Genomic DNA, 24,539 nt, shown 5'->3' with positions numbered 1-24,539 from the left:
TTATAAAAAAATGCGTCCAGGGAGGTCGTTCGCTGGCGAAAACGGAGGGAGGGGTGGGAGATGGAGGGGGTGAACCCTGCGTGCGGCGGGGGCAGAGCTTCGGGCTTTTCCTGCCGAGCGTTTCCGACGGAGCGATGTGGGTGGATTCGGGGCTCTTGATGCCTGTTGAAACGCTTCAGCCTCGAGCTGTTCCGTAAATCGCGACTTCAGTGACGCGTGGCGCGGCGTTGTGGTCCCGTGGTGCCACGGGGAGGCACGGGACAGATTTTCCCCAGAACATGAAAAAGGGCCAAGACTTCAAAGAGTTCAAACCAACCTAGTGAGAGCTCAGATCACTGCGGTCTGCACATAGGGAAAAGGGTTTGCAGATAAAATTAGAAACTGCTCCTAGGCGTGTGGTTATTTGCACAGTACAGCTTTGAGTTGTGGCTTATTTCTTCTGCGGGGGTGCACGTGGGAATAACGACATCACATTGCAATATCTATAGTCACTAATTAACCTTCGCCGACTGCTGTAATAGTCTCACTCCTGTGCACGCTGCAGGAAGGGATTTTCCGCTGTATTTATCTGCTTGATGCTTTGTATTTAAACCGTAATGGAAGATGGGGCCATGTGAAGAAACCGGTGTTCAATCACCCTGAGGCTTATCTGCCCTCCCTGCCTTCGGATCAGGGAGCGTCGGTCCTGTTTTGTCCTGGGATTCGTATTTTTGTTCGAATATGGGAGAGGTTTGATGACGCTGCAAGCGAAGCAGCAGCTCTGGAATGTTGTGCACCTGGTGATAGGGATGCACCTGGGTAAGCTGTAGAGATCGGCCAAATATAGCCCCAAGGGGAAAAAAAAAACCCAGCAGAAAATTGCTGAGTGCAGGAAGATGCTTTTTTAGAAGTTTGTCCGGAGGGAAGCCTGAGTTTAGCAGAGTAAGAGCTCGCTAGGCTGGGGAGGTGACGGGAGGCTGCTCTGCTCACAGCGTAGGGAGAGGAGACCTTAGCTTTGGGCGTGCTGGTTTTCACATCTCAGCTTTGTGGGCAGACCCAATGTTTATGGGTTACAAGTGGTAGGGCTTCTTCGTGTCTTTACCGTCGAGACGTTGACCCAGCACATTGCTTCCAAGGGAAGAAGGCAGCTGCTGGGTGGTCCCTGTATCTCTTCAGGTCCTTCACCACCAGCCAGCTCCCACCATCGAGATGCTGACCCAGCACATGAATTCCAAGGGAAGGAAGCAGCTGCCAGGTGGTCCCTGTATCTCTTCAGGTCCTTCACCACCAGCCAGCTCCCACCATCGAGATGCTGACCCAGCACATGAATTCCAAGGGAAGGAAGCAGCTGCCGGGTGGTCCCTGTATCTCTTCAGGTCCTTCACCACCAGCCAGCTCCCACCATCGAGATGCTGACCCAGCACATGAATTCCAAGGGAAGGAAGCAGCTGCCGGGTGGTCCCTGTATCTCTTCAGGTCCTTCACCACCAGCCAGCTCCCACCATCGAGATGCTGACCCAGCACATGAATTCCAAGGGAAGGAAGCAGCTGCCAGGTGGTCCCTGTATCTCTTCAGGTCCTCCACCACCAGCCAGCTCCCACCACGGCTTCTCCAGGAGGACGGGGAGGTCGGCAGCTGTCTGCCAAGGGATAACTCACCTTTCTGGAAGGCAGCACTAGGCCTGAGCATCCCCACAGTCCCGTGAGCAGGGGTTAGAGGTGAGTCCTTCAGGGACCTCCACACTGTGGGTGGGACAGCCAGTGCAGGAGGGGGTGGAGAAGGACAGAGCGGGGCACCGCCGGGCAGGAATACTGATGGCAAGCTGTCCCTTTAGCTTCTCTCTTGCCTTAAAGATGCTCATGTGTTGAGAGCCCCAGTCCCAGCCTGCCTCCAAACCACCCAGATAAAACACCTCAAACAAGAAATAACGCTCTTTCTGCGCCCAGTCTGTTTGAAAATTCATGGTGTTATGAGGAAAGCACGGTGCGTGGCCTCACGTAGCCAGCACCCATGGGACAGCAGCTACCAAGCTTCGCCCGCTTGCTGCTGAGCAGTGAAGGGGAAGGAGCCAGTCCCGTGGTTTTTCCAAGAAAAGCATCTTCTGTCTGCCATCTTCTCCGCCTTAAAGATAGCGATCGGCCACGGCCCAGGGCTGAGAGACTGTCCTTGGGCAGGGACCAGCGTGGCTTCAAAGGCTGAGAGCCCAAGGTGACGGGCAGCTCATTTCACTGCTCGCTGTCGCGAGCGACTGCTCAGGTGGGAAGGGCAAAACTCAGATAGGTCCCACTGGGTGTCAGGGCTCACTCGCGGCTCTTAGGAAAATCAAAGCAATTTGCATTCCTGTTAATTAATGCTAAAGAACATCCTTAAGAAGTATTGCTGTTTCACCCGATGCACCAGTACAGGCTGGGGCGGACCTGCTGGAGAGCAGCTCTGCGGAGAGGGACCTGGGTGTCCTGGTGGACAACAGGGTGACCATGAGCCAGCAGCGTGCCCTGGGTGCCAAGATGGGATCCTGGGGTGCATGAGGAGGGGTGTGGGCAGCAGGGCGAGGGAGGTTCTCCTTCACCTCTGCTCTGCCCTGGTGAGGCCCCATCTGGAGTCCTGTGTCCAGTGCTGGGCTCCCCAGTTCAAGAAAGATGAGGAGCTACTGGAGAGAGTCCAGCGGAGGGCTGCGAGGATGAGGAGGGGACTGGAGCATCTCCCCTATGAGGAGAGGCTGAGGGAGCTGGGCTTGTTCAGCCTGGAGAAGAGAAGGCTGAGAGGGGACCTTAGAAATGCCTACAAATATCTGCAGGGTGGGGGTCAGGAGGACGGGGCCAGACTCTTTGCAGTGGTGCCCAGCGACAGGACAAGGGGCAACGGGCACAAACTGAAGCAGAGGAAGCTCCAGCTGAACCCGAGGAAGAACTTCTTCCCTCTGAGGGTGCCGGAGCCCTGGCCCAGGCTGCCCAGGGAGGCTGTGGAGTCTCCTTCTCTGGAGATATTCCAGCCCCGCCTGGCCGCGGTGCTGTGCAGCCTGCTGTGGGTGACCCTGCTTGGGCAGGGGGTTGGGCTGGGGGACCCCCAGAGGTCCTTTCCAACCCCGACCATGCTGGGATTCTGGGATTCAGCTTTGTGTTGAGCCGCTGGCCAGGCTGAGCAGAGTCTGCGCAGCCGACAGGGCAGGCAGTGGTGTGCGCTGGCGCTGGGGGCTCACCCCCAGGCAGGGCTTTTCGCCCTGAACCATCCACGTGGGAACATCGTTTTGCCTCCTCACTCGTGGCTGGGAGACGAAGCGTCTGACTGCAACCCAACGGGGAAATGTCCTGATCAAAGGGAGCGCGGCAGATTTGTCAGAGCTTGTAGCGAGCCCGTGGTGAAGCGTGTACAACACGGCGGGGAGGGCGAGAAACCCGGAGTCGCAGTGTGTTCCCAAAAGGTAAACAGGGCTTGGGTTAGATGGATGCGCTCATCCATATTCCAGGAACGAACTGCAGCACCGTCAGCAAGTTATTGCATAAAGATGAGAAAATCCTGGGGTTTGAGGTGCTCTCCTTGCTGAATTTCTTGATTATTTTGAAACCTCAGCGGCGTTTCTGGATGTAAAGACGCATGCAATTTTCCTGAGAACCTGGAGCGGCTCTCGGGCAGCGCAGCCCCATGAGCGGCTGGGTGTTTGCGAGGGGGGGGCTGCCTGCTTCTCCGCTCGCCTGCGTGCAGCTGTGCTGCTTTTCTGGGGGAGCTGCTGGCACTCGGAGCACGATGTCAGTCTGCGTATGGCGGGTGGGCGCCTGGCCGGGCGGTGGCTGCTCCCAGCGAAGCATCCCCCTTCTCCCAGCCTGTGCGCGGGGGCTCTTCCCGCGGGTCGCTGCTGAAAAGCTGTGCAAATCCCAGAATCCCAGAATGTTCAGGGTTGGAAGGGACCTCTGTGGGTCCCCCAGCCCAACCCCCTGCCCAAGCAGGGTCACCCAGAGCAGGGGGCACAGCACCGCGGCCAGGCGGGGCTGGAATATCTCCAGAGAAGGAGACTCCACAGCCTCCCTGGGCAGCCTGGGCCAGGGCTCCGTCACCCTCAGAGGGAAGAAGTTCTTCCTCGGGTTCAGCTGGAGCTTCCTCTGCTCCAGTTTGTGCCCGTTGCCCCTTGTCCTGTCGCTGGGCACCACTGGAAAGAGTCTGGCCCCGTCCTCCTGACCCCCACCCTGCAGATATTTAGAGGCATTTCGAAGGTCCCCTCGCAGCCTTCTCTTCTCCAGGCTGAACAAGCCCAGCTCCCTCAGCCTCTCCTCGGAGCAGAGATGCTCCAGTCCCCTCCTCGTCCTCGTAGCCCTCCGCTGGACTCTCTCCAGTAGCTCCTCATCTTTCTTGAACTGGGGAGCCCAGCACTGGACACAGGACTCCAGATGGGGCCTCCCCAGGGCAGAGCAGAGGGGGAGGAGAACCTCCCTCGCCCTGCTGCCCACACTCCTCCTCATGCACCCCAGGATCCCGTTGGCCTTCTGGGCACCCAGGGCACGCTGCTGGCTCACGCCGTTGCTCGCGTGGCTCTGCTGCAGTTGAAGCGTGATTCTCAACATCCAGAACCAGCGCAGGTCCTTGGTACGGGCGCTGGGGCCCCTGCAGCGACCTGCGAGAGCACCCTCCTGCCAAGGGGCACCCAGCGCTGCGCCGAAGGGCGTAACTTCTTTTCTAAATATATATATATACACAGACATACATGGTATATGTACATGTGGTGCAGCAAGGTGCGTCTGGTTTGCTGCAGAGGCTTTTCCAGCCCGGGGACTGTCAAGGCCAGCGTGGCACGCGTTTCCCCCGGCGCTGGCAAAGCTGCTGCGCCTCTTCCCTCGGGAATTCTGCGCGCCTGACGTGTCTGCAGGACGTGTTTGTCAGCGAAAACGGGCAGAGTGCGCGGCAAGTGCCGTGCTGAGGCCAAGGGAGCTTGTGTTAAGCGCTGTGCATTAATTTTAAATACATGACAGAGGCCGTACCAGGCTGGGAGATGCTGGTGATGGGGCTGGGAGCGACGGGTGCCTCGGGTGTGAGACAGGCACCCATAGGTAGATGCGGGTGAAAGAGCTGCAGGGAGAAAAGCGGGTGTCAACCCAGCGCCGGGGTTCATCCGCGCAGCAGAAAGGAGCGGAGCAGCCCCTCGGCGTGGAAGGCGGTGGTCTGGGCTTGGTAGGGCTGCCAGCGTCAGGCAGCCCCCTTCTGCAGGTGTTTGCTGCGGGGATGCTGCGGGCAGCCCCTGCCCCAGAGCAGGAGGTCATCTGTCCCCTGCTCCCCGCTGTCCGGGGCTGTCCCCGGTCCCCAGCCCCGAGATACCCACGGGGCGCGGGGAAGCACTGGGGCAGCCGCACAGCACCATGATTTTTAAAATACAAATACACCGAGAGAGGACAGTGGATGAGGTTTCCCCTCTCTCAGGGGAGGCTCTCGGTCTGGGTGGGGGTGTCCCACGTTGAATTTTCTGTTGGAAGGGGCCGCGGGCCACCTGGGGCTGCAGGTTGGGAGCAGAAGTCGCACTGGTAGAGGAGCAGGGTGGTCTGAAGCCGTTCTGGGGATGAATTGGTTGCCTTGAGTGTTGCAGAGATATTAAACAAACTAATACCTGCTGGAGAGCAGCTCTGTGGAGAGGGACTGGGAGTGCTGGGGGACAACAGGGTGACCATGAGCCAGCAGCGTGCCCTGGGTGCCAAGAAGGGCAATGGGATCCTGGGGTGCATGAGGAGGAGTGTGGCCAGCAGGACGAGGGAGGTTCTCCTTCCCCTCTGCTCTGCCCTGGTGAGGCCCCATCTGCAGTGCTGTGTCCAGTGCTGGGCTCCCCAGTTCAAGAAAGATGAGGAGCTACTGGAGAGAGTCCAGTGGAGGGCTATGAGGATGAGGAGGGGACTGGAGCATCTCTCCTGTGAGGAGAGGCTGAGGGAGCTGGGCTTGTTCAGCCTGGAGAAGAGAAGGCTGAGAGGGGACCTTCGAAATGCCTCTAAATATCTGCAGGGTGGGGGTCAGGAGGCCGGGGCCAGACTCTTTCCAGTGGTGCCCAGCGACAGGACAAGGGGCAATGGGCACAAACTGGAGCAGAGGAAGCTCCAGCTGAACATGAGAGCTGATGCTGCAGCAGGTCGCTCGCCGCTGCCCCGCTCCCTCCTCTCTCTGCAGACACCCACGTCGCTTGGGGCCCAAAAACGCACCGGCCGAGCGGCCGTGTTGCTCAGCACCAGCGAATGGTCCTTTTCAGTACGAAGAGCGATAGTTTTTCCGTCCCAGGAAGGCAGCCACTAACGGGGAATACTTCGTCAGGTTGGTTTTTTTCAGGCCTGCCAAAGCCCTGAAGATGAAAGCGCTCTATTCTGGTGCGCGGCGGCATATGGCTGGGTGGGTGTTTGGGGGAGCGCAGGACCGCTGAAGAAATCACGTGTTCACAGGGGAGGGCTGGCGTTTGGGTTTGGGTTTCTTGCCTCATAATGCAAATGTTCTCGTTCGAAGAGGATAATTTATTTTAAATGTCTTTTGTTCCCCCTTTTCCGACTGCCCGATTGGCACACTTCTCTCATGTCTCCCTCCAGCCGTGTGTGCCAGAGGCATCCGCTGACCCCCAACAATCTTCTGAATCAAGAAGAGTGTGGGCAGCAGGATGAGGGAGGTTCTCCTTCCCCTCTGCTCTGCCCTGGTGAGGCCTCATCTAGAGTACTGTGTCCAGTTCTGGGCTCCCCAGTTCAAGAAAGATGAGGAGCTGCTGGAGAGAGTCCAGTGGAGGGCTACGAGGATGAGGAGGGGACTGGAGCATCTCTCCTACGAGGAGAGGCTGAGGGAGCTGGGCTTGTTCAGCCTGGAGAAGAGCAGGCTGCGAGGGGACCTTCGAAATGCCTCTAAATATCTGCAGGGTGGGGGTCAGGAGGCTGGGGCCAGACTCTTTCCAGTGGTGCCCAGCGACAGGACAAGGGGCAACGGGCACAAACTGAAGCAGAGGAAGCTCCAGCTGAACCCGAGGAAGAACTTCTTCCCTCTGAGGGTGACGGAGCCCTGGCCCAGGCTGCCCAGGGAGGCTGTGGAGTCTCCTTCTCTGGAGATATTCCAGCCCCGCCTGGACAAGGTCCTGTGCAGCCTGCTGTGGGTGACCCTGCTTCAGCAGGAGGGTTGGACTTGATGACCCACAGAGGTCCCTTCCAACCCCTACTATTCTGTGATTCTGTGATTTAACAAAGCAATCCTTGCTCCCCGTGTCTCCTCCCCAGCTTCCCCAGTGGACAGTTGCACTGTGCGACGAATAAAAATTTTGGCTTCACTTTGGAGCCAAAACGCCATTAACTGCAGAACCCGGCTGTGTAATTCTTCCTGAAGAACCGTGGTTGCAACCTGAACGGCAGCTGAAGAGTAATTCAGCACAGAGGCAGCTGGCCCTGGCCTTTCTTCAAGCAGTCGAGGGGAGGAGGCGATTCAGGCAGCGTGGAGGTTAAAGGAAGCCACTTCCGATCCTAAGCCAGGGGAAAAGTTATTCTGATGTTAATTAAGGCTAACGGAGAACTTCTTGCTTTTAAAATTACAGCTTGCTGTTGATGGAGCGGGCGTGACATAGTAAGCGCGGTGGTTTCATCCTCCGGCCGCGGCAGCCGGCGCTGGCCCGAGGCTTCCCGGGTGGTGGATCTCCACGCGCGGAGGAGCGGGTCGAGGTTTGGCAGCCCGTTTGATTCGGCCCGGTGCAGGCTGGTGCCACAGCCCCCATGGCAGATCAGCCCCGAGCCTGGGGACAACGGGGCTCTGCCGTGTGGGACCCGGCACGGGGCTGCGTCCCGGGGAGGGCTCAGCACGGCGGGCGAGCTCCAGCGTCGTGTTGTGCCGAAAGGTGCGTGTTATGGTAAGCGTTCATTTTTATTTTTAGAGGTTATTCGTAGAATTATAGAATCATAGAATGGTTTGGATTGGAAGGGACCTTGAAGATCATCTGGTTCCAACCAGAGTAGGGATATCTTCCCCCAGCCCAGGGTGCTCAGAGCTCCATCCAACCTGGCCTTGAACCCTGCCAGGGAGGGGGCAGCCACAGCTTCTCTGGGCAGCCTGGGCCAGGGCCTCACCACCCTCACGGGGAAGAATTCCTTCCTCATATCTCATCTAAATCCCCCCTCTTTTAGTTCAGAGCCGTTCCCCCTTGTCCTATCACTGCACCCCCTTGTGAAAAGCCCCTCTCCATTCCTCCTATGATAGGAGTTATGCATGGACTGACGTTAAATAAAGCACTTTTACTTTACAATAATCACAGAACCATAGAATCGTGAAGGTTGGGAAAGACCTCTAAGGTCACCCAGTGCAACCGTCACCCCATCACCCCCACGCCTGCTAAACCATGTCCTCCAGGGCCACATCCACACGTGTTTTGAACCCCTCCAGGGATGGTGACCCCACCACTGCCCTGGGCAGCCTGGTCCAACGCCTGACCACTCTTGCAGGAAAGAAATTCTTCCTGATATCCAACCTAAAACTCCCCTGATGCAACTTGAGGGCATGGCCTCTCGTCCTGTCGCTAACGATAATTGGAGATCCCGGTGCCGGAAGGAGTTACTGGGTTACTGCAGATGTCCCCTTGCCCATCGCAACGTGCCCGCAGCCGTGCAGGATTTCAGTCGTGTGCGCGGCGTGCGGTGCCCGGGCTGGGGATGAGGAGGTGGACGAGGGCATCCCGACCTTCCCCGGCACTGCCACCGCTGTGTCCCCGAAGCCCGAGGGCTCCAGGACGCTCTGGCACTGGCACTGAGCCTTCCCCGTCTGCTCCAGGGTCTCTTCTGAAAACATTATCAGCTGTTAGCGTGAGGGAGGTTATCACAGGACTGAGGAATCAGTAAAAATTATGGGATCCTTGAGGCTGGAGGGGAGCTCTGGAGAGGATCTGCTGCGCTGTGTCGGGGCGTGGATGGACAGCTCGGGTTGATCACAGAATCACAGAATAGTAGGGGTTGGAAGGGACCTCTGTGGGTCATCTACTCCAACCCTCCTGCTGAAGCAGGGTCACCTACAGCAGGCTGCACAGGACCTTGTCCAGGCGGGGCTGGAATATCTCCAGAGAAGGAGACTCCACAGCCTCCCTGGGCAGCCTGGGCCAGGGCTCCGGCACCCTCAGAGGGAAGAAGTTCTTCCTCGGGTTCAGCTGGAGCTTCCTCTGCTTCAGTTTGTGCCCGTTGCCCCTTGTCCTGTCGCTGGGCACCACTGCAAAGAGTCTGGCCCCATCCTCCTGACCCCCACCCTTCAGATATTTAGAGGCATTTCTAAGGTCCCCTCGCAGCCTTTTCTTCTCCAGGCTGAACAAGCCCAGTTCCCTCAACCTCTCCTCGTAGGGGAGATGTTCCAGTCCCCTCCTCATCCTCGTAGCCCTGCGCTGGACTCTCTCCAGTAGCTCTTCACCTTTCTTGAACTGGGGAGCCCAGCACTGGACACAGCACTGCAGATGGGGCCTCACCAGGGCAGTGTAGAGGGGAAGGAGAACCTCCCTCGTCCTGCTGGCCACGCTCTTCTTGATGCACCCCAGGAGACCGCTGGCTTTCTTGGCAGCTCTTGATGTCAGGGTACCGCTCTGGAGGCGTTGCCAGCTCGGTGTGGGAGCATCCTGTAAGTACCCCCATCCAGGGAGAAGGGGTGCGCTGCCTCTCCCCGCTACCGGCTCCCCTCCCTCCCTGCCCCTGCCCCTGCCCCATGCCGGCTCCCGATGCCGCCGAGCAGAGCGCTGCGCGGAGCGGGGAGCCAAACCCTGCCCTGTCTCTGCTGCTGCTGCTTATTCAATAACATCCCGGCAGGAGGGAAATGATGCAAAAACGGGAACGTGGCAGATGGCTCTGCAACAAAAAAAACCCAAAAAACCTGCTGAAAGAAAGGAGCTGAAGGGGCTGAAATCAGCCCTGACGCACTCCTGTGCAGAGGTAGGAGGGAACGGCTCGGAGTCGTTCAGAATAATATGGGGGTTTGGGGTTAAAAAAAAAAAAAAAAAAAGAGATAATAAAAATATCAGGCCAAATTCTCTGATAGTATAAATTTCTGTCACTGCATTAGATGCGTGTTGGGCAGTTTTCTTCAGGTAACTGTGCTTCTGGCGGTGTTTCTTCAAAAGGAGGAGCGCAGAAGGGCAGCGCTGGAGGATGGCGGGCTTTTATTTTTTCCCCCTCTTTTGGCAAGCGGCTCACACAGAAGGGGGAGGTTGGCTCACCTGGCAGTACCCCGTTGCGTTCCTTCGTGTGGGGGCAGAATTAATAAACCCAGTGAGGTATTGCTTTTACGCACAGGTTTTATAAAATTTTCCAAACCTGTTGTGATATGTGCTAATGATGGGTAGCTGTGGTCCTGGTAAGCGTCAGGACGAGCTGTCAGCGAGATGTCAGAGAACTATGTGAGTGTGAGTGATTAAAAATTGCCCTGAGAAGAGGACCGGGCTGATAAGAAAAATACCTTGGCTGTCACCGCTGTTTTTTAAGTGTCAAGATAGCTCCTGGGGGAACAGTCTGAGCAAACCAGGAGGTATTTATAGAGCCAGAGCATAAACAACATCTCTAAATTGAGTAGCAGAGCAGAAGCCTGGGCTTGCTGTTCCGCGCGGTGAGAAATGGGAATGTTCAGCCTGAGACTGATGGCTGAATCTTGCATAACGGCGTGCCCTGCCTTCCCCGGCTTGCTCTGCTCCCTTGGCTCCCGTTTGCCTACGTGCCTAATTTGTTCCATCTCAGAGAGTCCCAGCATGGAGGGGTTGGCAGGGACCTCTGTGGGTCACCCAGTCCAACCCCCTGCCCAAGCAGGGTCACCCAGAGCAGGCTGCACAGCACCGCGGCCAGGCGGGGCTGGAATATCTCCAGAGAAGGAGACTCCACAGCCTCCCTGGGCAGCCTGGGCCAGGACTCTGTCACCCTCAGAGGGAAGAAGTTCTTCCTCAGGTTCAGCTGGAGCTTCCTCTGCTTCAGTTTGTGCCCGTTGCCCCTTGTCCTGTCGCTGGGCACCACTGGAAAGAGTCTGGCCCCGTCCTCCTGACACCCACCCTGCAGATATTTAGAGGCATTTCTAAGGTCCCCTCTCAGCCTTCTCTTCTCCAGGCTGAACAAGCCCAGCTCCCTCAGCCTCTCCTCGTCTCCGACCTCCTTTTGTTGGGGCAGTTCCTGGATCTCGGTGACACACGGTGGTTAAGCGTTCGACGTTCTAGAAAGTTCCGCTGTGGATGCGATGCTCCCGCCGAGGAGCTGGCCGCCCTACCCTGCCCCGTCGTCTGCCGAGTGGGTGCCCAAGGAGGTGGGTGACCTCCCGTCCCGGGTCCCCTCTGCCGGCGCCGCACGCTCGTCGGGAGCTTGCCATGTTTTTTTCCCCACTTTTTCCTTCTGCTGTGAAAAAGGGACGCGGCTCTCGCGGAGCCGATCCGTAGGGCCGCTGCTGTGCTTTGTGTCTCTCGTCCCAGGACCTGCTTGTGTCGAAGAAACCGGAGATAAGCTTAAAGAGCAAGTGGTGGTGGTGGGTTGATGGTTGGGCTTGATGATCTCGGAGGTCTTTTCCAACCTTGATGATGCTGTGGTTCTGTGAACAAAATGGGCAGCGCGTCTGCTCGTGCGTCACAGAAAGGAAGAACACAGATGATCCATAATTGCCAAAACCTGAGCTATTTTCTTCTTCCTGCCCATGCCCTCATCCCCCTCTACTGCTCTCCCCTCGCTCCGTGGCACAGCCTGGCCTCGGGGAGGGCTGGGGCTCTGCAGGCCACCGGCGATGTCCTTCCCTAGGCCTGGCTTGGAGCTCGTGTTCTCAGGAGCTCGTAGGGCGCCTTCGTACAGTTGTTCCCTTGAAGACTGTCTTTGTCTCTTGCGTTTCAGGGAATGCCATGGTTTTTTTCCTCTTCAACAAAAGGGGTTTTTGTTGAAACATCACTTTAAAGGTAAGCAGAAGGATTACATGCGTCGGTGGCGAGGTGGCTGCCCATCTCCTGCGGCTGCGGAAGCGCCGGCGCTTTGATGGCAGAGGCTGGCGACTGCAGATTGACAGAAAGTTTTATTGCCCTTCAAACTACTGTCAGTTTAGTGGAAAAGAAAAAAAAAAAATACCCCTTGAAATGACGACGGGGAAATGTTAGTGCTAAGAATAGCGGTTCTTTCCAAGGAGACGGGAAGTGTGAGCGCCGGCACCACGCTTGCTGGCTGCGTGGAACCCCTGCGCCAGGCTGTGCATTTCTCAGCTGCGCGTCGCACAGCTCGTCATCGTCACTTGCATCAGAAAGTAACAGTGAACGTTGAGAGGAGAAGCTGGAGAGCGTCCTTCACCCCGAGGTTTTGGGTCTGACCTCCCGTGTCTGGCTCACAGAATCACAGAATGGTCAGGGTTGGCAGGGACCTCTGTGGGTCACCCAGTCCAACCCCCCTGCTGAAGCAGGGTCACCTACAGTAGGCTGTAGAGGACCTTGTCCAGGCGGGGCTGGAATATCTCCAGAGAAGGAGACTCCACAGCCTCCCTGGGCAGCCTGGGCCAGGGCTCCGTCACCCTCAGAGGGAAGAAGTTCTTCCTCGGGTTCAGCTGGATCTTCCTCTGCTGCAGTTTGTGCCCGTTGCCCCTTGTCCTGTCGCTGGGCACCACTGGAAAGAGCCTGGCCCCATCCTCCTGACCCCCACCCTGCAGATATTTAGAGGCATTTCTAAGGTCCCCTCGCAGCCTTCTCTTCTCCAGGCTGAACAAGCCCAGCTCCCTCAACCTCTCCTCATAGCAGAGATGCTCCAGTCCCCTCCTCATCCTCGCAGCCCTCCGCTGGACTCTCTCCAGTAGCTCCTCATCTTTCTTGAACTGAGGAGCCCAGCACTGGACCCAGCACTGCAGATTGAGGCCTCACTGGGGCAGAGCAGAGGGGCAGGAGAACCTCCGGCCGTCGGTGGGTGTTTCGGAGGCAGGGTGGCACGGGGGCCAGACGTTAGCATCGCGCCGTTACGTAGCTAAACGTGATCGAAGCAGCTTCTCTTCCCGTATTTTCTCTGCAGTCCTGGAAGAGGAGAGATGGCGGTGGCATTCCTGCAGCTCCTGTTCTCCATGGTGGTAAAATCGTCCCTTGGTCCTGCGAGAGTGCAGGATGAGTCGGGGGTATTTTTATATCGCGTCGCGCTTTACTCGTGCCTGCATTGGCCTTACACTGCGGTTGCAAATTATCTTTCTTCTCACTAATTGGTTTAACATTGCTGGCTGATGAATTTTTAGCACATGTTGAGGCTTCACAGGTGAGCTGCGGGTTTGAGGGGGGTCAGCACCCTCCCAGTGTGCGGGAAGGCGTGCGGGGAAGAGCCCCCCGGCCGCGCAGGCACCCTCTCGCACCCGGCTCGCGCCCGGGCGGTTGAACGTGCAGGGCCCTAGCTCTGAAGAAGAAAAAAGAAAGAAACCTGCCAAAGCGTAAGCAGATTTGTGCATGTTTGCTGGTGGCTTCTGCGGGAGGATTTCTCTTGGCCCCAGTGCTGACGGGTGGGATGCTGGGATGCCCTTTTTAGTGCCGCTGGGACGATGCGCTGTCGAGTTGCCGTTAATACCAAAATAACCATCTCTTTCCCCGGCTGGTGAAGATCAATTTTTCCATGGTTCCATGTTAAAGACACCTCCTGGGGTCCCTGCGCCCAGCCCTTGGCCGGCAAATTGCAGCCTGGAAACACAAAATGGTTTAAGGTGAAGTTTCTGGCGTTTCAGAGAACAGAGCCTTGTAACCGTTAGGTACCTAAATTGCTGCTGAGGAATTTCACAGGGGTGGCTACAAGGATGGTGAGGGGACTGGAGCATCTCCACTACGAGGAGAGGTTGAGGGAACTGGGCTTGTTCAGCCTGAAGAAGAGAAGGCTGCGAGGGGACCTTATAAATGCCTACAAATATCTGCAGGGTGGGGGTCAGGAGGACGGGGCCAGACTCTTTCCAGTGGTGCCCAGTGACAGCACAAGGGGCAATGGGCACAAACTGAAGCAGAGGAAGCTCCAGCTGAACCCGAGGAAGAACTTCTTCCCTCTGAGGGTGACGGAGCCCTGGCCCAGGCTGCCCAGGGAGGCTGTGGAGTCTCCTTCTCTGGAGATATTCCAGCCCCACCTGGACGCGGTGCTGTGCAGCCTGCTGTAGGTGACCCTGCTTGGGCAGGGGGGTTGGACTGGGTGACCCACAGAGGTCCCTTCCAACCCCTACTATTCTGTGATTCTGTGATTCTGTGGCTGTTAAGAGCTTATTAATGATCTGTGGCTCGTCAACTGATCAGCCAGCTTCTGTGATAAAATGTAAGAGGGCCCTATAAATAAGAGCACGCCCGTGAGTTTTTTCCAAGGCGGTATATTACAAGTTCTAGAAATTGCCTGAATACAGCCAGCTCCATCTGGGTACTTTAGAAATTGAGAAATAATTTGCGGGTGGTTATAGGCTAGAATTAGTCAGAGCACTTATTTACGGATTTTTTTGTGCTCCATCTGCCCCCTGATTAGTTCGGGGAGGCGGCTCTCAGCTGCGCTGATGGTCGCAGCCGGGGGATGCTCTGTGTTGTCGCCGCTCTCGGGCCGCTTCGGGAGGGACCTGGGGAACTCAGGACACGTCTGGATGTCCAAAGCCAGCACTGCCCGCCGTCACCACTGTAGCTGAGCTCGGGCTTACGGAGCTTCTCTGCAGATATTCCAGACCCGCCTGGACAAGGTCCTGTGCAGCCTGCTGTAGGTGACCCTGCTTCAGCAGGAGGGTTGGACTAGGTGACCCACAGTGGTCCCTTCCAACCCCTAATATTCTGTGATTCTGTGAGCCCGGCGTGGGGGTGAAGGGCAGGTTGTCCACACCCAGCCATGTCCAAGAACTTCAGCGGGGTGCGTGGTGCCCGTCGCAGCCCAAAGCCAGCGATGGGGACAGCGTGGCCAGCACACGCGGGACAGGACTTTGGGCGATGCGAGGTGACGCCGGATTTTTGGTGGGTTCGGTGGCAACAGCCGTTGTCCTTCGGGATGCCTTCACCTTCCTGGGGAACTGGCTTTATCCTGTAGCAAGGCTAGGAGCCCTCAGGATCGTTAACTGAGTTATTAGGATTTCAGATTGTCAGGAGGACGGGGCCAGACTCTTTCCAGTGGTGCCCAGCGACAGGACAAGGGGCAACGGGCACAAACTGGAGCAGAGGAAGCTCCAGCTGAACCCGAGGAAGAACTTCTTCCCTCTGAGGGTGACCGAGCCCTGGCCCAGGCTGCCCAGGGAGGCTGTGGAGTCTCCTTCTCTGGAGATATTCCAGCCCTGGCTGGACGCGGTGCTGTGCAGCCTGCTCTGGGTGACCCTGCTTGGGCAGGGGGTTGGGCTGAGGGACCCACAGAGGTCCCTGCCATCCCGTGAGTCTGTGGATAGAATTGCTGGAAGCAGCGAGGTGGTCTGGGTAGAGGTGGTCCCAAATATGCAGGAGCGAGGTTTGTGTAAGGACGGGGTGTTCAGACGAAACAGCATCGCTTCCCCCTGAGGAGCGGTGCTGCTGGGCAGGGAGCTCTTGCCTTGGGCGTAGAGGACAATGTTTCTGCAGCCTCCGTTTTCCAAATAGTAGAGAGGGTTTTACTGGACGTTTGGTGTGGGTTTTGTGCTGGGGTGTAAGCAGAAGTGTTCCCTTCCACTGCATACAGCGTGGTGCTTCTGGACGAGAGCTTGAAATTTATAGTGCAAATGAATATTAATAATATAGACAAGTTGGTAAAATTTTAACGGGCCCATTAACATGACGGAGGCATCGGAGGATCTGCTGGCTGTGTACCCTGCTGATGAACGACTTCTTAGGGCGAAAAAAGAAGTACAAAAAAATCGAAAAGCCTTTCATAGCAACAGGAGGAGGGGGGAAACTTCTTAGCTTGATGTTCATGGCCTGATCCGTGGTGTAAGCCCATGCCCGTGGCAGCGTGTGGTCCCCTGGTCGATGTCCATCAGCAGCCCGACCCCGCGCCTGCCTGCGCCTTGGCACGGCCCAGCACCGCTGCCGGCCTCCCGCTGCTCTGTGAAGGTCGTTCGTCAGTGGGACCGGAAAGAAACGACATCTGCGTTCAGATAAAAGGCCTGTATTTATGGATTTATGGTCAGCATAAATTGTGTATATCCTGGGGTGCATTGAGTGTGGGCAGCAGGGCGAGGGAGGTTCTCCTCCCCCTCTGCTCTGCCCTGGGGAGGCCCCATCTGCAGTGCTGTGTCCAGTGCTGGGCTCCCCAGTTCAAGAAAGATGAGGAGCTACTGGAGAGAGCCCAGCGCAGGGCTGCGAGGATGAGGAGGGGACTGGAGCATCTCTGCTACGAGGAGAGGCTGAGGGAGCTGGGCTTGTTCAGCCTGGAGAAGAGAAGGCTGCGAGGGGCATGTGGATGGGGATATGGATGGGGATAGGGACAAGGATGGGGATGTGGATGGAGATGCAGATGTGGATGGGGATGCAGATGGGGATGTGGATGGGGATGGGGACACGGATGGGGATGGGGATGTGGATGGTGATGCGGATGGGGATGGGGATATGGACGGGGATGGAGATGCAGATGGTGATGGGCATGGGGATGGGGATGGTGATGCGAATGGGGATGGGGATATGGACGGGGATGTGGATGGAGATGCCGGGTTTCACAGAATCCCAGCATGGTCGGGGCTGGAAGGGACCTCTGTGGGTCACCCAGCCCAGCCCCCTGCCCAAGCAGGGTCACCCAGAGCAGGGGGCACAGCACCGCGGCCAGGCGGGGCTGGAATATCTCCAGAGAAGGAGACTCCCCAGCCTCCCTGGGCAGCCTGGGCCAGGGCTCCGGCACCCTCAGAGGGAAGAAGTTCTTCCTCGGGTTCAGCTGGAGCTTCCTCTGCTTCACTTTGTGCCCGTCGCCCCTTGTCCTGTCACTGGGCACCACTGCAAAGAGTCTGGCCCCATCCTCCTGACCCCCACCCTGCAGATATTTAGAGGCATTTCTAAGGTCCCCTCGCAGCCTTCTCTTCTCCAGGCTGAACAAGCCCAGCTCCCTCAGCCTCTCCTCGTAGGGGAGATGTTCCAGTCCCCTCCTCATCCTCGCAGCCCTCCCCTGGACTCTCTCCAGTAGTATTTCTCTCCTAGGAGACAAAACAGAAAACTGAGGTTTATGTCTTGTGATATACTCAGCCATACGAGCAGCAGGATTCGCTCTGCGAAACCACAGCTTGGATTCCATTAGCAGCCACATGAAGTGCAATGAAGTTTTGTTCTTCTGGCTGTGTGTCACCAGGTGCGCGTCCGTCCCTCGCTCCCCCCCGCTGCAGCCCCGCGGTCGCTTTTCTTGCACCTTCCAAAGTCTCCTCCTGACTGACAGGCGTTCCTGCCAGCTGAGCAGAGGATGTGTTTGCAGGGGTAGATTTAACTCCCTCAGAACCAAATGTCGTATTTCCAGTTTGCTGTACTGGGATAAAACGGAGGGGTAATTCTATTTACAGATTGCTACAGAGAACATTTTAAAAAGTGAAAAACCAAAAGCAGCAGCAAGCAGCATTTCTTCTAGAAGCCTCCAGCTACCCCTGGTCATCGTTTCCTGATTTCTGAGGCTGGGTGGGTCACAGGGCTGGCCAAGCCTGGGTGCTCGGGAGGGAGCAGGGAGGCGGCGGAGGAAGAGGGAGAGCAGTGTCGTGCCTCTTAGTCCGATTTCTTCTTCCCTGCTGATTTCCTGAAGCTCGGATCCCGGGCTGGCAGCGACGGGTCCGTGAGCAGGTTGCTGGTGAAGCCCTTACCCAGGGAGGGCTGTGTTTCGTGGGCCGTGCGTGCTGCTCGCTGCTGGGTCGCCATGCGCCGGCACGGGCTTGGTCTGCGCCTGCGACGCGGCAAGGGGCAGGGTCTGGCGTTGTGGGCGTTCCTTGGCGTGATGAAAACGTGGAATGGCTCAGTAATGCTTGAAGAGCCTGGCAGTCCAACTTCACATTACAATTAGCTCTTGCTAATTTAATGCAGGGGTTATCAGTGTAGTATTTCCCGTTCTCGGCAGCCCCTTCAGAGGTGGCCGTGCTGGTAGACATGAATCATTCGGGTACGCTCCTTCCTCTGCCGTTGGCTCCTTCCACCCTGAGGTTGGCAGTTTAATGGCTGCGGTATGGGAACGGTGGGCACGCCAACACCTTCTCTTTGCACATTTAAAAACGTAAAATATGTCTCGTTGAAATGTTCAAAAAATCACAAGATTTACGTGCATCAACAATTGCCTATAACTGGTGAGGGTTTTTCTCCCTTGCTCGTTGCAGGGATGACGTGCCAAGCCAGGACATCCTACACCGAGGATGAAGTCCTCTGGGGTCATCGGTTCTTCCCTGTTATCTCCTTGGAAGAGGGGTTCTTTAAAGTCGATTACTCCCAGTTCCACGCGACGTTTGAGGTGCCCACCCCACCGTACAGCGTGAAGGAGCAGGAGGAGATGCTGCTCATGTCCTCGCCCTTGATAGCGCCCGCTGTGAGCAACAGCAAGGAGAGGAACAACTCGGTGGAGTGCCTGGATGGTCTCGACGAAGTTGGCACAAAACTACCTTCAAAACTGCAGAAAATAACTGGGAGGGAAGACTTCCCCAAAAAACTCCTCAGGATGAGTTCCACCACCTCTGAGAAGGCCTACAGCATGGGGGATTTACCCATGAAACTCCAGCGGATCAGCTCGGTCCCCGGGAATTCCGAGGAGAAACTGGTGTCTAAGACCACCAAGATGATGTCGGATCCCATGAGCCAGTCGGTGGCCGACCTGCCGCCCAAGCTGCAGAAGCTATCGGGCGGCGGCAGGATGGAAGGGAACCTTCCACCCAAGCTGCGAAAAATGAACTCGGATCGGTTCACATAACCCGGCGGGACTTCCAGCGGTCGTTTGGAGCTCGAAGCGCGACGGGCAAGGGGCAGCGCGGGCGGGAGAGCCGGCCCTCCGCCAGCCGCCCGCGTGCTGAACTCCGCGGTCCCCGGGAGGCGGGAGCGTCCCCGTCGCTGGCGGTGGCCGCGCTGTGAGTACGGACGGCGGGACGCTCGGCGAGCTGACGCTCGTTGGCATGTAGTATCCCAACACGCATGCGATGATAGTGTGCAATTTTTGCATATAGTTTTATGGCATGACTCCTACTATATTTATACTGTGTATTCTGGAAAATATGGAAAGGGGCGTTCCTTTCCGCTGTGTTTCTTCAGAGTGAGTAGCAGGTAAAACACGCGAGTGGGTAACTTTCAGGGTAAGTTATAACTTGATTTGAAAAATCCTCTTTTTTCTTTTTTCTCCTCTGACGTGGATCGTGCTGTTTGGTTCGACAAAGTAGTGATGGTGCATGTCTTTTTTCTTAAAAGAAGGCGTATTACTTAATTCCTAACACCAGATCTGCTGGCCTTAAATTAACTGCTGGTTTCTATTTTGCTTTCACATTTTCCCGAGGTTCCTTTTCCTGCGTCTAGGCTACTGGAAAAAAAATTGAAATGTATTTCATAAGGCATTGTTTGGGGAAGAAACTTGTATTGATAAGCCTAGGCAAAACAATAAATAAGTGGATAAAAATTCACACTTTAGATACGATTAGTAAAAATTTTTTCAAGTCTTCGTGGATTATAATGCACGTGCGAGAAAACCATTTTTAATATGCAGGACGTGCTTGATTTCTCATGTTGATAGAATAGCTAACCAGGAAAACTGCTGACCGTCTCCGTGAAGCCAGGCAAGCTTTTATCCAGGACAGACGGCACCCCAAGGCAGCGCGGGGGCCGTCGCCTCGTGGCCGTCGCGGTGCGGAGCCGCGGGGGGTCCCCAGCCGGTGGCATCGCTCCTTCTGCTTCCTCCGTGGTGGAAATAATGTCTAAACGTGTTCTTAGCTGAAGTTGACCCTGTGGGTTTCAAAGTGAGTAATAATTTGTGTGTTTGGTTTGGTACCCTGCTGTCCTCGTGCTTGGGTTTGCGTTCCCATCGCGTTTTCCTCCGGCGGGGTCGAGCCGAGGGGTCTGGGTGTTGCGCGGGTGCCCCCCGTGCCACCCCGGACCCTCCCCAAAGCGCTGGAGGTCAACCCTTGCCGTGCCCAGGGACCCCACCATGGTCCGTGCTGGGGGGCCGGGTGGCGATGGGGGGCTCCTGCTGGGAGGAGGAGGAGGTCTGGGCGAGGCGGAGCGGTGGGCAGCGCCGTCAGAGAGCCGGGCGCGCAAGGACCGCGGCAGCGGGCGGGAGAAGGGCTCCGCGTGACGTTGTCCGCACGTAAAGCCCTGGAGACACTGCCGTGGGGTGACACTGCCATGGGGTGACGCTGCTGCGGGGTGACACTGCCGCGGGGTGACACTGCTGCGGGGTGACACTGCCGCAGGGTGACACTGCCTCGGGGTGAGACTGCCACGGAGTGACACTGCCATGGGGTGAGACTGCCATGGGGTGACACTTCCGCGGGATGACACTGCCACAGGGTGACACTGCCGTGGGGTGACATTGCTGCGGGGTGACACTGCCTCGGGGTGAGACTGACACGGGGTGACTCTGCCGCGGGGTGACGCTGCCGCGGGGTGACGCTGCCGCGGGGTGACACTGCCACGGGGTGACACTGCCGTGGGGTGACACTGCCGTGGGGTGACACTGCACTGGGTGACATTGCCGCGGGGTGACACTGCCACGGGGTGACACTGCCACAGGGTGACACTGCCGCGGGGTGACACTGCCACGGGGTGACACTGCCACGGGGTGACACTGCCGCGGGGTGACACTGCCACGGGGTGACACTGCCGTGGGGTGACACTGCACTGGGTGACATTGCCGCGGGGTGACACTGCCACGGGGTGAGACTGCCGCGGGGTGACACTGCACAGGGTGACATTGCCGCGGGGTGACGCTGCTGCGGGGTGACGCTGCCGCGGGGTGACGCTGCCGCGGGGTGACACTGCCACAGGGTGACACTGCCACGGGGTGACGCTGCCGCGGGGTGACGCTGCCGCGGGGTGACGCTGCCGCGGGGTGACACTGCCACAGGGTGACACTGCCACGGGGTGACGCTGCCGCGGGGTGACGCTGCCGCGGGGTGACACTGCCACGGGGTGACTCTGCCGCAGGGTGACTCTGCCGCGGGGTGACTCTGCCACGGGGTGACTCTGCCGCAGGGTGACACTGCTGCGGGGTGACATTGCTGCAGGGTGACACTGCCGCGGGATGGCACTGCCGTGGGGTGACACTGCCGTGGGGTGACACTGCTGCCGGGTGACTCTGCCATGGGGTGACGCTGCCGCGGGGTGACACTGCCGCGGGGTGACTCTGCCGCAGGATGACACTGCCGCGGGGTGACACTGCCACGGGGTGACATTGCTGCGGGGTGACACTGCCGCGGGGTGACACTGCCACGGGGTGACTCTGCCGCAGGATGACACTGCCACGGGGTGACACTGCCACAGGGTGACATTGCCGCGGGGTGACACTGCTGCAGGGTGACACTGCCACGCGGTGCTGCTGCCCCAGGGTCGTGGCTGTGGTACGGAAGCGCAGCTGTGGGGTCTGACCTGGGGGTCTCCCACCTCCCGACAAAGCGCCCTCGCCTTTATTAAATGAATGCCGTAGAAAATATTTAAGTTATGATGAACTGGAAAGTTGGATTTTTATTTTTTCTTTTTTTAAATCAAAATCTGCACCTGTCCTTGCTGGGCGCCCGATGGCCCAGGCTTGTGGCTTGTGTTCCAGCGCGCTGACGTGTGTGAAGGTGACAGTGTGTGAAGGTGACGTGTGTGAAGGTGACAGCGTGTGAAGGTGACAGCGTGTGAAGGTGACAGCGTGTGAAGGTGACAGTGTGTGAAGGTGACGTGTGTGAAGGTGACGTGTGTGAAGGTGACGTGTGTGAAGGTGACGCGTGTGAAGGTGACGTGTGTGAAGGTGACAGCGTGTGAAGGTGACAGTGTGTGAAGGTGACGTGTGTGAAGGTGACGTGTGTGAAGGTGACAGCGTGTGAAGGTGACGCGTGTGAAGGTGACGCGTGTGAAGGTGACGTGTGTGAAGGTGACGTGTGTGAAGGTGACAGTGTGTGAAGGTGACAGCGTGTGAAGGTGACGTGTGTGAAGGTGACGTGTGTGAACGTGACAGCGTGTGAAGGTGACAGCGTGTGAAGGTGACGTGTGTGAAGGTGACGCGTGTGAAGGTGACGTGTGTGAAGGTGACAGCGTGTGAAGGTGACGTGTGTGAAGGTGACGTGTGTGAAGGTGACGTGTGTGAAGGTGACAGCGTGTGAAGGTGACGTGTGTGAAGGTGACAGCGTGTGAAGGTGACGTGTGTGAAGGTGACGTGTGTGAAGGTGACAGCGCGTGAAGGTGACGCGTGTGAAGGTGACGTGTGTGAAGGTGACGTGTGTGAAGGTGACAGCGTGTGAAGGTGACGCGTGTGAAGGTGACGCGTGTGAAGGTGACAGCGTGTGAAGGTGACGTGTGTGAAGGTGACAGCGTGTGAAGGTGACAGCGTGTGAAGGTGACGTGTGTGAAGGTGACGTGTGTGAAGGTGACAGCGTGTGAAGGTGACGCGTGTGAAGGTGACGCGTGTGAAGGTGACGTGTGTGAAGGTGACGTGTGTGAAGGTGACAGCGTGTGAAGGTGACAGCGTGTGAAGGTGACGTGTGTGAAGGTGACGTGTGTGAACGTGACAGCGTGTGAAGGTGACAGCGTGTGAAGGTGACGTGTGTGAAGGTGACGCGTGTGAAGGTGACGCGTGTGAAGGTGACAGCGTGTGAAGGTGACGTGTGTGAAGGTGACAGCGTGTGAAGGTGACGTGTGTGAAGGTGACGTGTGTGAAGGTGACGTGTGTGAAGGTGACAGCGTGTGAAGGTGACGTGTGTGAAGGTGACAGCGTGTGAAGGTGACGCGTGTGAAGGTGACGCGTGTGAAGGTGACGTGTGTGAAGGTGACAGCGTGTGAAGGTGACGCGTGTGAAGGTGACGCGTGTGAAGGTGACAGCGTGTGAAGGTGACGCGTGTGAAGGTGACGTGTGTGAAGGTGACGTGTGTGAAGGTGACAGCGTGTGAAGGTGACGCGTGTGAAGGTGACGTGTGTGAAGGTGACGTGTGTGAAGGTGACGTGTGTGAAGGTGACAGCGTGTGAAGGTGACGTGTGTGAAGGTGACGTGTGTGAAGGTGACGTGTGTGAAGGTGACAGCGCGTGAAGGTGACGCGTGTGAAGGTGACGTGTGTGAAGGTGACAGCGTGTGAAGGTGACGCGTGTGAAGGTGACGTGTGTGAAGGTGACGTGTGTGAAGGTGACAGCGTGTGAAGGTGATGTGTGTGAAGGTGACGTGTGTGAAGGTGACAGCGTGTGAAGGTGACAGCGTGTGAAGGTGACGCGTGTGAAGGTGACGCGTGTGAAGGTGACAGCGTGTGAAGGTGACAGCGTGTGAAGGTGACGTGTGTGAAGGTGACGTGTGTGAAGGTGACAGCGTGTGAAGGTGACGCGTGTGAAGGTGACGCGTGTGAAGGTGACGTGTGTGAAGGTGACGTGTGTGAAGGTGATGTGTGTGAAGGTGACGTGTGTGAAGGTGACGTGTGTGAAGGTGACAGCGTGTGAAGGTGACGTGTGTGAAGGTGACGTGTGTGAAGGTGACGTGTGTGAAGGTGACAGCGTGTGAAGGTGACAGCATGTGAAGGTGACAGCATGTGAAGGTGACGTGTGTGAAGGTGACGTGTGTGAAGGTGACAGCGTGTGAAGGTGACGTGTGTGAAGGTGACGTGTGTGAAGGTGACAGCGTGTGAAGGTGACGTGTGTGAAGGTGACGTGTGTGAAGGTGACAGCGTGTGAAGGTGACGTGTGTGAAGGTGACGTGTGTGAAGGTGACAGCGTGTGAAGGTGACGTGTGTGAAGGTGACGTGTGTGAAGGTGACGTGTGTGAAGGTGACGTGTGTGAAGGTGACAGCGTGTGAAGGTGACAGCGTGTGAAGGTGACAGCGTGTGAAGGTGACGTGTGTGAAGGTGACGTGTGTGAAGGTGACGTGTGTGAAGGTGACAGCGTGTGAAGGTGACGTGTGTGAAGGTGACGTGTGTGAAGGTGACAGCGCGTGAAGGTGACGTGTGTGAAGGTGACGTGTGTGAAGGTGACAGCGTGTGAAGGTGACGCGTGTGAAGGTGACGTGTGTGAAGGTGACGTGTGTGAAGGTGACAGCGTGTGAAGGTGACGTGTGTGAAGGTGACGTGTGTGAAGGTGACAGCGTGTGAAGGTGACGCGTGTGAAGGTGACGCGTGTGAAGGTGACAGCGTGTGAAGGTGACGCGTGTGAAGGTGACGTGTGTGAAGGTGACGTGTGTGAAGGTGACAGCGTGTGAAGGTGACAGCGTGTGAAGGTGACGTGTGTGAAGGTGACGTGTGTGAAGGTGACAGCGCGTGAAGGTGACGTGTGTGAAGGTGACGTGTGTGAAGGTGACGTGTGTGAAGGTGACAGCGTGTGAAGGTGATGTGTGTGAAGGTGATGTGTGTGAAGGTGACAGCGTGTGAAGGTGACAGCGTGTGAAGGTGACGTGTGTGAAGGTGACGTGTGTGAAGGTGACGTGTGTGAAGGTGACAGCGCGTGAAGGTGACGTGTGTGAAGGTGACGTGTGTGAAGGTGACAGCGTGTGAAGGTGACAGCGTGTGAAGGTGACGTGTGTGAAGGTGACAGCGTGTGAAGGTGACGCGTGTGAAGGTGAC

General features: G+C 57.2%; 1 protein-coding gene across 1 annotated transcript in view; it reads left to right on the top strand.

Moving 5' to 3' along the window:
* The window catches only part of KCNJ3 (potassium inwardly rectifying channel subfamily J member 3), a 50,320-nt gene extending 30,884 nt beyond the window's left edge, over positions 1-19,436 (top strand). Inside the window, exon 3 of the mRNA XM_009935566.2 lies at positions 18,149-19,436. Coding sequence (XP_009933868.2) covers positions 18,149-18,732 — 584 coding nt within the window. The 3' untranslated portion in view covers positions 18,733-19,436. The remainder of the gene's footprint in view (positions 1-18,148) is intronic.
* The last annotated feature ends 5,103 nt before the right edge of the window (positions 19,437-24,539 follow it).

The sequence above is a fragment of the Opisthocomus hoazin genome, chromosome 9, assembly GCF_030867145.1.
Source record: "Opisthocomus hoazin isolate bOpiHoa1 chromosome 9, bOpiHoa1.hap1, whole genome shotgun sequence".
NCBI lineage: Eukaryota > Metazoa > Chordata > Aves > Opisthocomiformes > Opisthocomidae > Opisthocomus > Opisthocomus hoazin.
The sequence above is the reverse complement of the archived record's forward strand: the minus strand, read 5'-3'. Positions and strand labels throughout refer to the sequence as shown.